The sequence below is a fragment of the Crocodylus porosus genome, unplaced genomic scaffold, assembly GCF_001723895.1.
Source record: "Crocodylus porosus isolate Cpor-Errol unplaced genomic scaffold, CroPor_comp1, whole genome shotgun sequence".
Taxonomy (NCBI): domain Eukaryota; kingdom Metazoa; phylum Chordata; order Crocodylia; family Crocodylidae; genus Crocodylus; species Crocodylus porosus.
Window position 1 is genome coordinate 16903503 of NW_017728912.1, and position 20966 is coordinate 16924468.

The 20966-nt window shown below is 40.5% G+C and overlaps 1 protein-coding gene across 11 annotated transcripts in view; it reads right to left on the reverse strand.

The window, feature by feature from the left end:
* Positions 1-20966, reverse strand: part of ANK2 (ankyrin 2) — a 550591-nt gene that overhangs the window by 137809 nt on the left and 391816 nt on the right. For all 11 annotated transcript variants that reach the window (XM_019534075.1, XM_019534077.1, XM_019534078.1 and 8 more), the window contains 6 exons: positions 12718-12816; positions 10117-10314; positions 6317-6415; positions 6047-6145; positions 3251-3349; positions 1451-1648 (listed from right to left, as the gene is read on the reverse strand). In XM_019534075.1, coding sequence (XP_019389620.1) covers positions 1451-1648; positions 3251-3349; positions 6047-6145; positions 6317-6415; positions 10117-10314; positions 12718-12816 — 792 coding nt within the window. The remainder of the gene's footprint in view (positions 1-1450; positions 1649-3250; positions 3350-6046; positions 6146-6316; positions 6416-10116; positions 10315-12717; positions 12817-20966) is intronic.

Genomic DNA, 20966 nt, shown 5'->3' on the forward strand with positions numbered 1-20966 from the left:
ACAGGCTGCTGCCTATAAATGCTTATGCTCCTCTGAATCAGTTAGTCTCTTATATGCCACCTTGTCTTGCCTTCTGCCTATAAAATAAGGGCCACATCTTTCTACTTTATGCTATGTTGGATCACAATCACCAATGGTGTATTTGGAAAAGATCTCATGGTTCATTATTCCATTCCTCACACCCAACTTTCTCACTATTAATTCTTTTAAAAATCTAATCATAAATATCTCACAAGGAGATCAAACAAGAAAAAACTAATTCTACACAAGATTTTGAGGATGATCTTTGAAATAATTAATTATGCCATGACATGTTTCATGACATGGAAATGAACAGATGAAAGACAAATATTTCAATAAAAGTGAACAAACCCTGATTTGTGGCAGTGTACTTTTTGGCAATGTTTCCTCTGAGCTGATAGAAATCAGGCTTCTTTTATTATATTAAAATATTAAAATTAAGGCATTTAAATATGAAGGATTTAAAAAACACTAGTTATGATTTATTGTGTTTTGTTTGAACACTTGAATTGCGTTTTATAGAACTGCGTAAATCTCTGAAGTTTTGGTATGCAGGAAGTTCTGAAAAATCTAATGAAACTATTTATTTCCAGTTGTCACAAAATATTTTTTTTCAAAACTGGCTAACTAAAAACATGTTGTGGGTTGAATGAAAGATTTTGTGTAACCTATGAATAAATGTATAGCAGTTTAACCACACTACATTTATATCTGAAAAAAAAATTGAAAATATTCTCAATAAAAGCGTATTGTAAAAAATAAGAATATTTCATATAGAATAAATAAATTATAGAAATAAAAAATTAAAAATTAATGATGTAATATTGTTTTTGGGGTTTTGCTAAAACAGAAATTAATTTCTGAAATGCTTCAGTATCACCAAATTCACATTTTTCATTGAATAAAAAGTTAATAGATGAAAAAATATTCTAACTTTAATGCTATAGGTAGAAGAAGATCCCTGACAGAAGCACTTAATACTTACATATTTGTTAAGACCATTTAATTGGTCTTAGACTCCCTCCAGAAGTGGTGCAGGCAACTACTCTGGACTCATTCAAGAAATGTTTGGATGTTTATCTTGCTGGGATCCTTTGATCCCAGCTGACTTCCTGCCCCTGGGGCAGGGGGCTGGACTTGATGATCTTCGAGGTCCCTTCCAGCCCTAACATCTATGAATCTATGAATTACCAAGTACAGTAGTATATATCCAATGGCAGCCAAAGTCTCCAGCTTCAGAGAATTGTAAAAATATGCTAGTCTAGTGAATTTGCTATACAGCACTTTAATATGCCTGATTATCATTAAAAGGCCAGTTCTAAGTGAAAGTGCACCTGTTACAATTCTGCTGTCTCCCCACTTGATAGCTGCATCTCATTTAGGCCTTCCCTATTGCATGAAAAGCACAGTGCAATGACAAGCATCTTACCTTGGTGGCCAAAGAATGTAAGGCACCTGCCTCCAATAGAACTGAGGCTACATCAACTTGCCCCTCTCTAGCAGAAATGTGCAGTGGGGTATATCCATTCGTGGTTGCTGCATCAGGATGAGCCATATGCTGTAGCAGCAGTTGGACGATCTCTGTTTTACCCAAGCGAGAGGCAATATGCAGTGGAGTCTGTTCCTCCTACAACTCAAGTCAAGTTAATAATTAGTCAAGGTAGAATCTGCCTGTATTCGATATTCTAAGCGATTCTAGTAGTAGTTTCTACATGGTTTTGTTTTTTTAAACAGAACCTAGGGGAATGATCAGTACCAGTATGCATCTTAACCAATCCGCTATTGTAACTAAAGGGGAGAAGCTCAGGGAAAAAGATTGTTTCTCTTTTCATCTTTAAATCTGAACAAAGATTGCTTGCACCATGGCACTGCTCAGCTTTCTTTGCATTCCTACTTTATGACATCCTTATCCACATTTGGTAGTTTCTTACTTGACATGTAGTCCCATTAGTTTCTTAAGCTGGCACTCTGGAGGTAATTTCTAACTATTCTGCATTTGTGCTCATTTTCCTTCTTTATCTGACCTGGCATATATCAAGTGCATATTTAAATTCGGGTTGATTACATACAACCCCTTAATCGATTACTGTCATGGAAAAAAAGCCCTTTGATATGTAATAATCCCAGAGGCACTACAATGATATATTCGCACGCTGTACATCAGTAGATCTGGATCCAGCATGTGAGCAGAGGAAGCATAACTTAAATCCTCACCCTGATAGTGGAATCCTCCCTCTCTCCCCATTGATTTTTTTTTTCTGAAATCTACTTTTTCATAAAGGTGGTAGGAAAATTTTTGGTACTGCCACTGGCCAGTGCCTGGAGATGCCCTGTTATACCTCTGTGACAGAGCTGACCAAACAGTAACCAGTACAGAAATGCTCCTGTGTACTCCAAAAAAGAAAATATTCCCCTTGACATTTTGAAATGTCCTCAATCTCATCTTTCTTTAAAGCTTCTACTGTGATTTGTGTGAACAATCACTGTTTAAAAATCAGTATTACAGTCACAGAATCACATGGAAAGCTTTGCCAAAGAAATTGCTATTCCACCATAATAAACAACAGCTCTTGACATAGAATCCACTGGTGCTTGGAGGAGAAAGAGGCCATTGGGTGCCTAGAAATGCAAGGGGCTGTGTGCGTAATGATACTGTCACGTTTAAGCTGGATACCCTGCTACTGAGTTAGAACCCAGCCACTCCGTTTCTAAATCATATCTGCTCTATTTGGAAGGATCAAATAATACAGGTAAGCAAGTTATATTACACGATTATACTGAGACCTATTTGGCTTTGCATCCAGAAATCAGATAATTATGCATCATGGGGGTGGGGGCTATTGCTGCAAGGAAAAAAACTCTCTCTCCTTATTATACTTGCTTATTTCATTGTGTTTATAAGTAAAAGAGAAGGTAGAATAAACTGCACTAGAACACCAGAGCGCCCCAAGGGATGATGAGGTCAAATGGTTATAAACTCCTGCAAGACCGTTTCAGGCTGGACATAAGGAAGAATTTCTTTACTGTCCGAGCCCCCAAGGTCTGGAACAGTCTGCCAGCGGAGGTGGTTCAAGCACCTACATTGAACACCTTCAAGAGTAAATTGGACGCTTATCTTGCTGGGATCCTATGACCCCAGCTGACTTCCTGCCCTTTGGGCGGGGGGCTGGACTCAATGATCTTCCAAGGTCCCTTCCAGCCCAAATGTCTATGAAATCTATGAACCTACCCTGGCTCGGGCATCAACAAGGGCACCATTTCTCAGGAGGCAGCGGACCACTTCCACTTGCCCAGCACGCGCAGCCATGTGCAGTGCAGTTTCCCCACGCTGCAAAAAAAGCAAAGATTTTAACATCTTAAACAAGTAATTTTCAGCTTGTGTAAATTCTACTAACTTCAAATAGAGCTGATCTGGTGATTCAGGCTCTGTAACAGATTCAGAAGCACAAGCACATACGTCTTGTGGGGGTTAGGCTGTGTATCACTTACTGCTGCAGTGGTTACAAAAATAACATTGCCTAAGGGTGAAATCCTGATTCTCTTGTAGATAACAGGAGCTTACTGTGACTTCAGTGCAGTCAGAATTTCACACTCAGAGCCTTACCAAAAAATAAAAAAGGTTAACAATGCCATATTATGCTCCAGCAATGCAGCCAGAGAATATTCAGCTCAAAATTATTTTAAATGGAACTGTGCATGATAGCCCGTCCTAATCACAAGTATTCACTGGCTTCCCCCATAATGGTGCTTTCAGCTTGTGGTACGCCTCAAAATAACCAAGGGGATAAGAGCATCCTGATCCTCAAGAGACTGCCGAACACATGCGCCTCAAGATGGAAGGGGACGTTATTCCAGATGGTCTCTTCCTGCATACTGTGTAGAGCTGGCAGCTTCAGACAGGCTTTGCAATGTTTGCGCAAGACTGAGCCAGTATGTGCAGAGTGTTCAAAAACTGCGGTCACCAGCATGGTTTTATCTGCAGGCTGTGCAATGAATCTTATTTAATCATGCCTTATAGCTGGCAGAATTTGAGATGGGCATATAACATTTAGGAAGTTTGAGAATGATATAACACAAGGAGGAGGGTAACAAAGCAAAAAAGTAATGAATATTTACTTTCTTTCTCTATATTTACACAGGAATTTTAAAGCAAAATAGCCCTAAATGATGGAGAGGATGGCTTAATTTCACAGTGCAACACTTTCTTGGAGGACAATTTCATACAACAGACCATGGGAGTCCCTGCTCAGACAATGTCTGAGCCTGTTGTACCAGACACTACCATATTGAAACAAAGAAGATTCTTTGCCTTTTCTATTTTGATAACACAGCAGGATAGATAGCAGCCCAACATTTTTCCTCCTCATGTGAATGCTTTTTGGTGATTGAGTACCTTATTTGCCAGCTGCTTATATAAAGAGGAAGCTCCTGTTTCTCCTTTATGGATAGCTACCATTTGTGACTGAGACCCTGTCTAACTAAGCTATATAATTTTTCTAGCACAGGCTTTCCCTCCCTCTCACTTAGAAACTTTGTCTCCACCACTTGATCACATACTATGAGTTTTTGTTGCTTACCGGGAGAGTGAAAAAAGTAACTCAAATCTACCACAGCTTAGGACTTCATCAAACCCTTCTCACTGGGAATTGATTTAATTAAGCTCATTTTGAAATCTACATCAGATCAGCAGCTGTGATTAGTAAATGAACAATGAAAAAAAAATCTTGCAATCCTTTTACTTAGGGGCTTGAATGTGGAACTTGGTCGTGTATCTTGCTATTATCTGCTGAATGTCCTGTTTACAAATGTGAATAAACATTTTATTTTCATTCTATTAAGGATGAATTTCTATCAATTCTATACTTGCAGCAATTTGTAAAATGAATACTTTAATAAGTAATATAATTTAGTAATTTGAAGATAATTAGTGATTCAAATAGGAGCACTTAGCTTACGAAATGAGAAGCTGAGGCAACGACCTAGCACAGATAATTGTAAAGTGCTAAATTTGGCATTAAACCATGTAAACCATCTGCATTATCAACTTTATTCCTTTCTTAACTTAGTTTCCTTCACAACATTACTTGGTACTTTACTATTGATACTGTAACTAACTAAATATCACTTTCACAGTGAAAGTACAAAAACAGTGACCATTTTTGTCACGAATAAAATTTGTCTCTACTAAAATAAGAAAAAAAAATTGTTGCTGGACTCCCCCAGATTGGCTTGTTTTCTAGAAAAAAAAAACTTGGCCAGCTAGGTGCATATGAATTAATGTTATGGGACACGTCTTTTTATATTTAAAATATTACTTATGGGAAAAGAACAGAAGAACAAGTTAACATTTATCTACATTAAAAGACTCAAACAATCCATGTAACAGAAACCCAGGAAACCATCATGATCTGATTTATTCCTGGGTAATGGGATGTTTGATATGCAAACACTAATTTCCATGGCAAGTCAGGGCCTGCATTTAGTGTTACCTTCCAAAGGTCACATTTTCTATATTAAAAAAAAAAAAAAAGAAATGTTCTGTAGAAATTACATCCATTCTTAATAAAGGAACAGTTCCCTTTAAAGGAACAGTTTTTACTTTAAAAATTTAGGAGAGTAAATTTAAATCTTTATAAGCTCTTTGTCTATTTAATGGCACAACTTCACTGAAGTTACCATAACTGTATCTATTTACTTTGGGCCTTTTCCAGCATTCAGAACCAAAAGGCAAACTCTTCCTTCCAGTGCTCTAATAACCTTGACAGGATCCTTTTTCAAAGGAAACCGTTACCAGTGCAAGTGCTGTTGAGAAACATGCTAAAGCTTTAATACCACAAAAGAATTATTGAGCCTGTTCCCTAACCAGCTTTTCCCTTTCACAAACTTTTGACACACATAGGAGGATGTCACAGACTTTCATTCAGTAATACTCACTAAAATGTGACCTTTGGTTGGGTTGCATGGCAGCTTAGCCCCTTGCTGTGGGAGCTGGCACAGTGATTATTTTAGTCCAAGCCATACTCACAATGTTAGTGACATCTGGAGAGGCTCCGTTCTGCAGTAGAAGGAGGACTATGTTCAAGTGGCCCATAAATGCAGCCACATGTATTGGTGTGAGGCCAGACTGCGAAACAAAGCAACAGCAGTTTTACTCCTCTGCACAGGGGGGAGGGGGATTGGGCTTCTTCATTTTAATACAACGTACGTGCAAATGATATAAGAAAGAGGAAGACATTTCTAATACAAAGGAAGAGAAAGAAGGTATGTTTCTGGAAGAGACAAAATACTTTTCTACCTCTGTTATTGCCTGGATTGAAGCCCCATATTTCACCAGGAGTTCCATGACTTTGATGCGGTTTTTCTTGCAGGCAATGTGCAGTGGAGTAAAACCATTCTGTGCAAAAGACAATCATGTTAGTTAAAAACATGCAGCTGCAGTTCCCACACAGCATCATGCTGGTGTACCGCAAGCAGAAGCGTTAGAATATCTGATCCCATTGTTCCTCAGACACAGTTGTTACAAGACAGTGGTGAAAAGACTAAGCAATAGTGTTATGTGGGCTGCTATAGTCTTAGTAACACCCACTCCTCAGTTTCCACCCTGGTGAGGAAATGGAAAACTAATCATGGGCATTCTCAATCTGACTGTCAATATTGTAACAGAAAGCATGTTGCAAAAATATTATACCTACTACCAACTAGAGGAAAAAGACGTATATGAAGGTGACACCAAGAGATGAAGGTAACACCTTTGAAAGTGTTTCATAACAAATGTAGAAGCCTTATCCTTTACTGACCATTTTTCCGCCAGTAAAATTTCTTTTTCTATAAAAAAAGACTTTCAACCTTCTATATTTATCCATATTCAGTCTATAATATCCATATCTATATCATCATGTACCTGTCCATATATCAGCTTATATTAATGCATTGTAGCTAATATACTTGTAGGTATTTGTATACATGCATACCTATGAGGCCGCTCAAACAAAACTTAACTCTGTCTTGTTCCCTTACTATTAATTATTCACTACAATGGAAATACTCATGGTAGTAACATAAAGAGGCCCTACTATTCAACAAAGCATTTCTTTTTGTGTTTTGGTGAATTACTATTTGATTAAGTATTTAAGCATAACCTCAGCTTCAAAAAAGTGCCATTAAATTCAATGAGGTTAAAGAGGAGGCTCATGTTCTTTGTTGAATACTGATAGGTGCTGGATTGGGTCATCAGCTGAGCAACAAGAGGTGGGAAGATTGGGAGAACCCAATCTTAAGTATACACTTCTTGAAAAACACAGTTTTTAAGACAATGTTAGACTGTCACAATTGTTTTTAATGACAGAGATAAGAACTGCTGACACTGAACAAGAAGTAAAGCTAGTTAATGCCAGTGAAATCTTAGCTTATAAAGAAAAAGAGAGAGCAGCTGTTATACTCCCTTATTAGCATCTATTAACACAAATGTTACCTATAGGTTGACATTAACATGCTTTAAATGCATAATCATCACAAAACCTAGGAACATATGTTTATATCCTCAGAGAATTTAACAAACATTAACTAATTGCTTCAAGAACATCTGGCTGAAAATGAATGTCATGATTTTCCCTTTATGAAAATATTTTAAAAATAATAATCAGTAACTAACTAATCCAGATAGTTTCATGTTTTAGCCTTAAAGAGCAAATCGTAGATTCATCTCATCAAAAGTTTGTCAGTACTTCTAGCAGGGATCGATCAGCTGTCCCAGAGTTCTCCTCTTTGCCTATCTGCAAACACATTTGAACTATCAGATAACATTTCAGGTGCTCCCAAAGTAAAATGTACAGAGATGCCTTGCCTTCAGCATCCCTATGGTTATATCTGCTTTCCTCAACATTGTCTTTATAAACAAGCAACTCCAAATGCTAAAAGCCCCTGACTCATTTGCTTATCGCTCTCTGGTCATTTGATTCTGTTCTCTTCTCTTTGAAGAAGGATAGAGAAGCTTTCTAATGACTATTTCTAATGAATTATAATGTTTATCATGCTGAATGTTATGGAGCAGGGGTAGTCACTCCATTGCTAAGACTGAAGCTAATTTACACATTAGAACCCTTATTGTTACTCTTCTACTTCTCCAAAAAGAAACCAATGCCTGTGGAAATTTCACCCACTGTGTCACATCCTTGGGTCCATTTTATTGAAAGCTGCAGTATTTCAGAAATGTCAGACCTTCCCAGTTCATTTTATTTTGTTTGTTTTGTTGGCCCTCTGGAGGTGAGGTGCTCAAACTTTTGTGCTGAGCCCAACAGTACCCTTACTCACTCCTATCCTATGCATGCCAAATCCTATAAATGAGACAATTCTGCTACTTTGGACTGGCCTTTAGTTTGTGCCCAGACCCACTCTTAGACGTTCTGTCTTGGACGGGCTTATTAGCATGCCACTTTAAGGTACCCACATTGCTTCATTTCCAGGATTTAGTGCATGCAGAGGGGGAACAAATACATGGGGCATACTTTGCGGAAGTATTTCTGAGCTCAACATACAAGTGGTATATACAAATGACCTTTTTTAGTGTGTAGAGAACATCATTTTAACTATAAATAAAGCAGAGATGAATAGCACAGATGGGAAAGAGCTGGACAGGAAGTAGAGATGGTAAGAGGACTAGGAACCATAGATCTGGGGCAAGAAATGAATGGATGAAACAGAGTTGAGGAGGAAAGAGAAGATGCATTTGAAGGAGGAAAGTTAGCTGATAGAGCCTGGAGTGTGATAAAAGCAGAATCTGAGTCAAAAAGGAATAAAGAAAAGGCATGAAAAACCAGGAATGCCCAGGTAGGCCTAAAAGAAAGATGGGAGACTGAAGCAGGTATATAGGGGATATGTGCAGGGCCCTAGGAAAAATGTACTAAAGACTGATAACAAAAATGTGCAGCTGAGAAGGAAATGAGCACTGAAGAAGACAGATAAGGCATCAGAGGAAGCTGTTGGGTAGGAAGACCTAGAAGAGGAGCTATGGCAAAGAACAGGAGATTTGGGGTACAGAAAGGGTATGAAATGCAAGAAAGTACATGGAGATTAGGGCAGGAACAGTAAAGTGGGCATACATGGGACTAGGGTTGGGCAGGGAAAGGAAAGGAACTCCAGGCTAAAACACAGGGTGCAAAAGGCTGGGGGAAGAGACATACAATACATGCAAGGCACTGGGTGCAACAGGCAAAGGTAGAGTCCACACTGAGCACTTTAATTACTTTGTAATTCCTAGGTGCTCAAACTCTGCAGTGCTTGCCACTCTCCAGTAACTGAATCAAGAGTAATTTGTTCATTATTTAAAATTTCATCCTATGCATAATCAGCTGTATAACAGCAAAACACTTACTGGAGTCAATGGGAGTTTTGTGTATGGTACGAGTACAGGATTAACAACTTTTGAAATCCTTACACATTTATAAAGCCAAATCGGACATTTTAATGGCAGTTTAGGAGACAATGGGCAGGTCACTCAGCAAATGAAATTATATATGTGATATTTTCATTTTCACACCGGTAAAATAAAAAGCCAAAACAATGGACATTTTAAATAGCAATATTTGCTAAAAAATACATGTAACCCCCCCTAATATTCTGTCCTTTATCAAAAATATGTGCTAATTAATTTTATTAAAAAGTCCTACCATGTGCAGAACAATTATCTTCCTGCTAACTAGCACTTTCATTCAGTTAAAATGATTAAAAATGTGAACTGCACAACTATATGGCATAGAACAAAAGGCCATATTATCAAATACGTGGAATCACTGATACTGTGATTCTGAGAACTGTGCAGTTTCGAGACCTAATCAAGCAGACAATTCTTACTGAACACCATGCTTGCTACCTTGGAGTAGTCCCACTAAAGAAAAAGCCCTACATTAAGTTTTAACCAGGACTTAAAGCATTGGCCCTTACAGTCTATTTAAATAGGACTGTTCAGAGCAATAAGCACTACACTCAATATGGTTCAATAGAATCTGCTGGATGGGGCCTTCAGTTGGCCTTTTTGAGGCAGATCTCCCACTTGCAGGCATGCAGGCATATTGCATTAGATGTAAGGGACGGGTTTACCAGAGCACGAGCATTGGGATTTGCTCTCTTGTCCAGGAGTAGTTTGGTGACACGGTAATGGCCACAGTGTGCAGCAACATGTAAAGCAGTAAGATAATCGAGTGTGACATCATCAACAGGAGCTTTGTGCTGCAGTAGATGTTTGACACATTCCACGTGATCACCCTGGGCAGCCATGTGAAGTGGAGAGAGTCCATTCTGTGTCCACAGAAAACAAAACATAAGCTTTCAGTAAAAGTAACTCATGTTTTTCCCATCAAAAAAATCCCATCATGTTTTACACAGACTGTGGGAATAACTTCATCCACCACTGAAATGCATAGCTCAACAATCAGTTAATAGTATATGTCGACATTCCAGAGCAGACTGGCAGATGAACTGAAAATATATTCCAGATGCAATAGATAATGTATGGTGAATTTAGGAATACACAATATATTAAGCAAACTCAGAATACAGCTCAGACACTAGAACCAGACTGTGTTGTTTTATGGTTCCATAAATAAGAATTTATTTTAATTACTCTGAGGGCCTGGCAGATGTTCTATTTAGTGTACAATTAGCATGTTAATTGTACAATAAATTGTAACATGCCACACATACTGTCAATTTATGGTGCAATAAAATGGCAAACCAGACACAAAGTTCATCCAAATTAAATGTGGAACATCTTTGTGATTGGTTTGCATCATGGTTTAATCGAACATTTGGCACATTTGGCAATGGGTTGCATAGCTGCTTTAGATGTTGATGGGCTTCCCACACAGTCCAGCCATCCATCAGGCTGCATCTACACTCCCTGTACCAGAAAGACGAAAGCCATACAGGGCAGCCCTACAGGGCTAATGAGCTTTTCACATTCTGGCACGTAAGGCACCATGGTACAGCTTGATGGAGGGCTGCACAATGTAGTTTTCAACTTGCTCGGCACTGCGAAGTCAAAAGAGAACCAAAGAAAGCGAGGCACCAGGGACTAGTTCCCAATGCCCAGCTCTCCATGCACCTGCAGTGACACAACTGGGATCAGACAAATTTTATGCCACACATGTCTAGCATGGCAGGATGACTGATTTTTAGCACCTGTGTTAAGATCTGTCCAGGGGTCTTCCTTCCTTTTTTAAGTCCTGGTGACAAGATATTCAGCAGAATTTGTAGATTCATGGGGATCCAACTGGCTGCACTGTGAGCACTTCTATGGCCTTTAACTTGAGACCTCTGGGCAGTCAACCATGTGCCTTATTTCCCACACCACCCCAGCCCCCTGCCAGGGCCCTGAAAGACTGTTCTGTGACCACAGGGGATCCTGACCACATGAATGGATCCTGATCATTACTAAAGCTGCAGTTTTCAACCTCTCACAGCCACTGCCAAATTGGCACCAGAAATCAGTATCTACCCTTAAGAACACACCCTAATTTGGGGAAAATGTTAGGGAAAGAGGAAAAAAGTTTTAGGAAAAAAATGTGCATGGTATTTGAGTAAATATGGTGATGACCAGTTGTAAGTTGTGATTAATCAAATGGTAATTTGCCACTTATTGAACTAGCTCTAATTTCTAAACAGAAATGGTACCATATTTTTAATATGTCAGTTTTACCCTACATATAGAAACAATATTACCTCTATGGTAAGGGAATACACAACCTACTTAGGTATAATTTATTATGAAAGGTACACAGACAAAGGGACAATCTCTAATTGTATTCAGAGACTGGGCAGTCCAGGGTACCACAGCATTCAATTAATATGGCTGTCTAACACCTGCTTGCATCACTGTTTGATGTATTGTAGAAGGGGCACCATTGCCAAATGGACAGAGCACCAAGTGGGATTATGGAAGACCTGGGTTCTATTCCTGGTTCTTTCAGTGATCTTGCTGCATGACTTCTCTCTCTATAGCCCATCTGTAAAATGGGGATAATGATTTGCATGGTAAATTATTTTCAGTTCTTCTGGTGAGAAGTACTAAATGAAGACTAGGTATTATATTTGTATTATATATACTTCTCCTGACTGAGGAAGGGAATTTGATGGGAGGAAATCTTTTTTATTATTATTAAATAGAATTACCTAGTGGCTATATTCACTAATGGGAATACTCTAAAATAACCAAAAGAGTATGGAATAATGTACCATGAAATGTGGGCAACTCTTTATTTATTGAAGTTAACTAGCCCAAAACAAACAAACAAAACAGGAAAACTGGATGAGTGGGACTAAGTGAAACCTTTATCCTATGTCTCCTTTCCGTGATCCTAGGATGGCATATTAGTAAATTCCCAAGCTATGGGATGAGAAAAGACTACCAAAACATTCCCTGCCATTGTCTATAATATATGGAAACCTACCCTGATAAAAACAGTGGGGTGGTTCACTCATGAATTCCAATTCTCCTTATTTGAAGATGTCAGTACAATTTCTAATAGAAAAATAGTTTCTTTTTTTGTACACTTTATCCAAACTGTTTATCCATCAAGTCCTAGACATTTCCTGGGGGTGAGAAGCATGTCTCTAAAAGCCCTCCTCAGCCTTTCAATGTACCTAATAATTACTTTGAAAGAATTTTATGATGTAAGCTTGTTCTTCTAATAAGATACACACCTTTGTCCTTGCAAGCAGTGGAGCACCTCGTTCCAGAAGAAGCTCTACAACCTGATCATGCCCACTTCGTGCAGCACAGTGGAGTGGAGTAAGTCCATCCTTAAAGCAAAAGGAGAGAAAGTGTTGAGCACAAACCCAGACTTGTCACTTGTTCTCTATGGACCATACATCCTGAAATCTAGCTCGTAATCTCCTGATCCTGAGGGATGACTAACCATCAGCACAAGCTCCCCATTTTATTACTGTCTAGCTGATGACTTAAAAGAATGGAGCTTCTTCCCCATCTGCCTTGCATCAGCAAAGGGCATTTGGAGGCTACATTTCAGAATGTTGAAGAGGAAGCACATTGTGTGTGCAAACCCATTATCAAACAAGATAATGTATGCATGCATCTCCTCCTCTTCTCCTCCTCCTCTGCATGGCTTTGAAATTGTACTGCCTCTCCATGAATACTGTGCAATGGCCCAAGGATGCTCAGCTGATCAACCCTGGTGTTTGAATTACTTTTGATGTAAGGATGAACAGGAAATATCCATACTAGGAAATTTATTCCAGGAAGTTTCTAACAAGCAGGAGGAGAGAGAGGATTAAAAAAATTAAAAAAGGAAAAAATGAAGAGATCAACAGAGAAAATCCTCTTCTTTCACAGACTGGTGGGCAAGATCTAACAATCTTTTGCTAAATTGGCCGACAGCATTCTTTGTCTGCAATATTCTTTCCATTGCAGAAGAACACGCTGTCCCAAAACACTTGCTCAGGCTGACTGCTGCAGTGTTACCGAAAGACTTCTCAATGTAACATTTAGAGATGAGAGCACGTTCCAGGTAATTCTGCTACAGTCTGGCCCTCAGAGAGAAAGAGACAGCAAATGCAAAGGAGGAAAATGGTTGAAAGGGAATACAGTATCAGTGCTGAATGACAGAAGAAAGGGGTCTCATAAAATATACAAGGAAATACACGTATATAGGATTTTAACCTCAATACACTCTTATGCCATGCCTTAATTAAGTTGAGCACTCAAACTCATTCAACACAGATGTGTTACAATGCTTTTAAAGTAAAAGAAAACTCATACTGTGACATAAACTTCTTTGTTTGGCAGATCTTTATATTTTTATTTTATTATATAAGGGTACTTCTATACAGCCAAACAAATATGTGTTTGCACTGTGAATATACATACCTGGCTTCTCTTTAAATATATCAAGACTATTTGATAGTAAATACCTGACAGCACAGATTGGCTATCCAGTTACCCACCTAGGGGCCCGTCAGGCTTGTACAGCTTGCAGTGAGGTCCAAACTGTTACATCTTCACTAGTGTTGTTATTTGTGTCAGTGGTGATGTATAGGGGGTTCACATGCACCACCTGAGAGTGCTGGTGCACCCCCTGACAGGCTATGCTCCCTGCTTAGGCGATGGGCAGGAGGGGCAGGTGGAAGCACTAGTGCCCCCTTGAGAGCACTGGCTGGGGAGGTGAGCATCAAATAAGCACTGCGGCCACTTCCAGGAGTGCCACAGTTGCTTTCTGGTCAGCGAGATTGGCTGTCACTGACTGGTCGCTGTGGGGGGCACCAGTTGCCCATGATTTGTGGTATCTAGATTAAAGATAGCTCAGGTTTGTAAGCCTACTCCATAACCAGGCAATGGCCTAAAAATTAGTTGGTCATAACTTCAAGAAAACAATTTACAATTACTCAATTTCTCCCAATCCTCAGTTTTAAAGACACAGGCTAGGGACAGACGTTCAAAAAGCCTGAGCCTGAATTGATTCAGGTTAGTCTAACATGGCTAGGCTGTACCAGTTTGTAACCACACAGGCATTCCCTCTGGACTGAGAAAAATGCAGGCACGTGCCTGCAGTGGCTCAGGCTAGAAGCTGGGGAGCACTACAGCAGCCCTCCCTTCCCTTCCATAGTGCTGAGCTGAAGAGGAGTGTGGCCAGGCCCTGGCAGGATGCTCTAATTAGGGAGGGGTTCACCACCCCCAAGGAGCCAGCAGGGAGTTGATAGAGCATTTAGCACCCCATCAAGAAAACAAAAGCCTCTCTCATTAGTTCAAGCTCTTCTTAAACAACTTTTTCCAAGGAAGGAATGGAGGGACATTACCAGCTGACCTGTTGATTAGCTCCAAAAAGCCCTAAGCAGACACTGCCCTGTCCGCCTTACACAGACATCTCTCAGCATTAACTAGCATACCACATACTGGCTATGGTCTGTACTGTGGGAGAAGGGAGGGGGAAATGCCTACTTGAGCAGGAAGCGGCAAGGGAGAAATGGAATCCAGGCAGAGGGTCGTGGTCAGCCCTGCTCTGGAGTAGAGAGACCTGCCTATGGCTGCAAAGCATCTGGAATGCTGGTGGACTCTGGTTTAAGTTAAACCAGGAAGGGGTCTGGGACAGACATTGCATAAACTAGTTTGAGCCAAATCAGTTAAGTCTAATATTACATTGAACCAGGTTTATCTCAAGCCATTTCAGCCATTTCAAACTGCTGTATGTTCACTGAATTTCTGTTCTGTTACAGGTTATACCATTTTTGATCACTTAAACTTGTTTATGTGTAATGTCTGTCCCTAGCCTCAGAGTACAAAATAGTTTCAGTGATAAAGTGATTTGAAGATTTCAGCTGAAAATTGCAGAAAGGATTCTTACTTTGTACTAAGGTATTAGTTTTTGGTGTTGTTTCCTGAATGTGAGGTGATAGGTATGCCTGTTCTTACTCTCTTAGGGTGCTAATACATGGGCTCTGGGAGTGGGAGGAGAGGGGGGCACTTTAATTAGAGTAGTTTGGAGGCCCTCTCTAATTAAAGTACCCAGAGCATCTCATATCAGCGTCCCCACGCTGAAAAATGGCAGCGAAAGCACTTTATCTAAAGCTTATCAAATAAGCTTTAGTTAAAGTGCCCTCAACCCCATTTTTCAGTGCAGGGATGCTAATATACGAGACACTGGAGTCTGCTGAAGCATGATTAATCAAGTCTGTTCTGACACGCTGTAATTACAGAATGTCAGAGCAGGCTTGCTACTCATATATAGGTGCCCTTAGCTCTTACTTTCTTACTCTACAAACAGGTGCCACATTTGTCCTGGGATTTAATTGAGGATTTATCTATTTTATCTCAGAACAAAGTGCAGTCATTCAGATGTCCTCATCCATTGTCCTATAAAAAATCCTGAAAAGGTTCACAGGACGAGAAGCACTAAGGGTGCATCCAGGCGTGTGTGAACATTTGGTTCCCCAGGGAATGCCTATGCCACGTGTGCTTTGGTACGTGGCAAGTTGCCCTGCATGGTGTAGGGGAGGCTGGGGCCAGCACTGTGCTGGTCCCAGCAGCCTTACCTGGAGTCCTAGGGGCCTCCCGGAGCTGCAGCCACAGTGATCCTGCCAGGCAGAGTCTGGCTGGCAGCCTCAGTGTGGCTCGGAGTGGCCCAGCTCCACTCCTTAGCAGTGCATGCTGCCTGAGTGTACGCTAGATCAGGTTTCTTTTCTGTATTTTTTTTTCAAACCCTGGATATCCAAGGCTCAAAAAAAATGCAGGGAAAAAAACGGAGCATTGCACGCTTGGCCAGCATGCCCTTGCAGTTCAGAGAGCCCAGGACTGTGCAGTATACACGTTTGCAGTGCCACATATCGCACAACTGCACTCATCTGGACGTGCCCTAATAGTTTATCCCAGGACATCTCAAAATGTATCTGAACAGTTATCCCAAGTCGGAGTCAATGCATCCACGGTGGAAAAGCAGCAATACACTCAGCTGCTCACTAAACCCTGATTAGAAGGGTGATATGTACATACACCAATCACAGGATATTTCTGCTCTGAGACCAACACCGTCACAAACTATCCAGAGACAAATGCAACATCTGTTTCTGGGCCTAGGGCCCCAATTGTGTACCACTATAATGAATAGAAGCTTTGCTTAAATTAACTTCAGTGGATGCAGAGTTGAGCCCTGAAATAGGATTCAGGGCTCCTCAGGACCCCAGAGTAAACCTAACTCCTTTTAGCAATACTGACAAGGCAATATATTACAAATAGATTCAGGAGAAACATATTTACTTGGCAGTCTACTCCCACTCCTGGCTCTTTGTGCTCCATATTTTAATAAGGGTGTGTTTCATTCTCTTTGTTTGCACACTGACGTTGGCATTCCACTTTGTAAATGGCAAATGAAAGGTAGAATGGTGGGAAGTCTTGGAGAAAGCAAGATACATCTCCAGAGGGGAAAAAAACACAGCAAAACAAATCAAGACAGATGAATAATTTGTGAATGTGCTCACTAAATGGTACTCAGCTCCAGCACAAGAAAGTTTCTGTTTAATGAGAAACAAAAACAGGAACTAAACTGTAAAACTTAGGCTTAGCTAAAACCAAACCGAACCCCAAAAACCAAACAAAACTACCAACACAATCTTTTGGTTTTGAACTTTTATCTATGCTATAACTCTTGGAAAAAAATAACAAACAAAGACTTAGAATCCAGTTTATATTGCCGTCTCTCCTATACTACTTCCATCCCTGTGGTGTCTGTGTATCCTGAAGCAGTGAATTAAGCAATGTAAGCAGCATCAACTACATGTGATTCTTTCTCCTGTTTTGTCTTCCTCTCTCAGAAGGAAAGCTGTATTTTTAATTGCTATTTTATTCATAAACTTTAATTTTATTTATGATTTTTAATGGTAAGAAGAATTGAATTAGGGAAAGTATTCCATGCTAGGGAAAGTGCTATATTATGCAATTAGGACAGACCAATACTACATCAGTGAGAGGACTGTAATCACCAGATATGCAGTGGTATATAACAGATAAGCTCTCCGAGTAGCTAGTAGTCTACAGATCTAAACATTTTCATGTGTAACGTGGAACTATATCTATGACGTCCACTTCAATTATTTTGCAGCTAATTGTTGCACCAGGGTGTGACGACTGTAGGTGTTGTAGGCCTTGCTACCACTGCCCTGAGCTTGTTTGCCTACAGGCGGTGACAGGGTGGACTTCGGCTTTGGATCACCTGGTCTTCCAGGAAGTTGTTCTTATGTTTCTCTCCTGCCACGACTTTGATGATATTATATTGCTAGGAGGCAATGCCCAAGGTGATCCTACCTGGTTTCAACCCCTGTTTTCTTCTGTGGGGTTCCAAAACCTCCCCTTTACCACACCCTAGCTTCTCCAGATGGCACTCATAGTTCTCTGCAGCCAGACATTAATGCTGCCCATTGGTCTATTGTTCCACCCTCAGCCACCAGGGTGACCGTCAGCTTTTGTTAGGTGCACACCCCTCCAGGGCTGGCCTTGACCAGCACTCAAATATCCAAAAAAGTGAAATCCGACTGCTCTCAGTCTCTTTGTCAGTCCATGTCTCCTTCACCTGTGGTCAAGCTCTCATGTCCAAGTCACAACAAAAAAAAAATCAGTTAATCTAGTCACTGCTCTGCACAGGCCTGCCCCGGCTTACTCATGAGCATTCACAGTCCCCACAGAAATTCTTCTAGCCTCTCCCCCGGATCCTCAGCTGTCACTCTGCTCCAAGGATTATCAGAAGCCTTGTGTGGGCAGACCTGCACCTGCCTTCCTCTCAGGGTCGCACCTGCAGCGTTTCTCTGGCAGGTTTTGCAACACTTGCCCACCGGACCGCTCAGCCACTTCTCTCTCTGTGTCTTACAGGGAATTGACCCCACTCTGCCCCTCCCCGGGGCCGGAAAGCAGCCTCCCTCCTCCAATATGGAGTGAGATGCTGGTTCAGAAGTGTGGTGATTGCTTCTCTTTCCTTCCCGTCTCCAGGTGCAGCCCACCAGCCCGCCGTGTTGTAAGCGATGCTTGCTTTCACTTTCCCTGTCTGTTGCTGCTAGCTGCTTTTCTTCGCCTGACCTCCCCTGCCCAGCATGTAAGGCACCTCGGGGCTTTTCTTTACTCTGTCTCACTCCTTCACACAGGGGCACTGGGAAAACACATTGGAGAGGAGCCCAAGGTAGCAGGCATGGCATCTTGACAAGTCACAGTTAAAGTGTCTGGGCTTTGAAGGAAAGCTAGTGGATATCCCAAGAGCACAAAACCTGCCATAAGAGGGTAATGGAAATTCACTGCAGCTAACTAACCTCATCATCCAATATTATATGCATGATGAATTTAAGGACTAGTGAATACACTGTCTTCATAATGGGAGTAAGCAAATAACCCACATAACTGCTTTAGTATGCCTTAGCTATTTGTTGCATCAGTCTTGTATGTGATAATCTCACTGTGGACCTTCTGTAACCTAATTAACAAAATAGGTTTATTATCAGAAATCACATTAAAATCTGTAATACCCGAGAAAATTCATCACTTCTCTTTTCTCCCTTAATTGGCTGTCAAAACTAAAACCACACTTCAGAGATCTCTTGCCTGGTTTAAAAAAATGCTGTCCATTCTTTAACTTGTAAAATTAAGTTTGAATCTCTTTTATTATCCTTTCACTGCAGGCTAACTATGATACATTATTCTGTCATACCAGTTATTAAAATGTTCTCCTCCATCTTAAGAGTCTGGGAAAAAAAATGTTATTACAAAGGGTCCTAAATATGGACCAACAGGGGTATCATCTTGTTAAAAAGGGCAGAGCAAAGTTTAGGCCCACATAAATGAAGGTTGATGATATATAATTAGATTTTAAAAGACCTAATTATCAAAGGACTCTTCTAAACTGCACCTGCAAAACTCTTACAGTAGGCCTACAACTAAGGATCTTTGAAAAGTCTGCATGATTTCAGTGCACAAGGACAAAACAGGATCAAACCCATGCTGCAGAGATTATACTGAAATACAATACCACCACCATAAAAAAATACACCATGCACCACAAGAATGGTGTCTCACATCTTCATTTTTCCTCCTTCATGCCCCATCTCTTTAAAATCAATCAATGCAACTTCCACCTTTAGCTTTAAGCTTTTGGTCTCTTGGTAAAATTAAGTACAGACTATTGTAATCCTACATGCATGCTTTTCAAAACAAAGACGTAAAAAGCAGGGAAACAAATCTTAGTTGGTTTTGCCCAAGATGCACTTGACCTCACATATTCTACTTAAATAATTGTAGAGTTATATTCAAAATGTACAGTATATTGCTTTTAGCCCCTAGCTGTACAACCTGTTGTCCTAGTTAACCTGTAGAACTTGTAAGCCTAGATATTTTTTCTGTTTCCCTTTTCCAAAAAAAAAGAAGAAAGAAGACAATTAAGATTATTTTTAGTTTGTCATTACTCTAAAAATGGCAACAATGGCCTAATGAAATATGTATACTTAAAATATATGACCATATTTGAGGAGTGAGAGAGCTTGTTGCATTATTGCAGAACATCTATCATAATAACAGCTTTCTGTGCACATTCAAGGTATTGGCTTTGACCTATAGGGCTCTAAACAGTCTGAGTCCTATATACTTAAGGGACTCCCTTCTCCCTCGCACCCTACCATGATCCCTGAAGTCAACCAAGAGCAACCTCCTGTAAGTAGGAATGCTAACCTCATGAAGGAACACTTTGAGAGGCTGGATACCTTCAAGTCAGCCAGCCCTGACAGTTTACACGCCAGGGTACTCAAGGAGCCAGTTAGCATCATATCTCAGCCCCTGGCAAGAATCTTTGAGAGCTCTTGGTGCTCTGGTGAAGTGCCCAAATATTGGAAGAAGGCCAATGTGCTGCCTATCTTCAAGAAAGGGAGGAAAGTAGATCCGGCAAACTACATGCCCATCAGCCTGGCCTCTATCCTGGGGAAGGTCTTAGAAAAGATTATCAAAGAGGCCATTCTTAGCAGACTGGCCGATGGCAACATCCTGAGGGATAGCCAGCACGGGTTTGTTGTGGGTAGGTCTTGCTTGACCAATCTTATTTCCTTTTATGACCAGGTGACCTATCAGCTGGACAAGGGAGAGGAGATTGATATCGTATATCTTGACTTTAAAAAAGCCTTCGATCTGGTATCCCATGATCACCTCTTAGCAAAACTGGCTAACTTTATCTTTATTAATGATGTGGACATTGGTGTCAGAAGCAGACTGGCCAAGTTCGCCGACAACACCAAACTCTGGGTAAAGCGTCCACACCTGAGGACAGGAGGGTGATCCAAGCTGACTTTGACAGGCCTAGGAAATGGGTGGATGAGAACCTGATGGTGTTTAACACCAAAAAATGCAAGGTTCTCCACCTTGGGAAGAAAAACCTGCAGCATCCTTACAGGTTTGGCAGTGCTACACTGGCTAACACTAC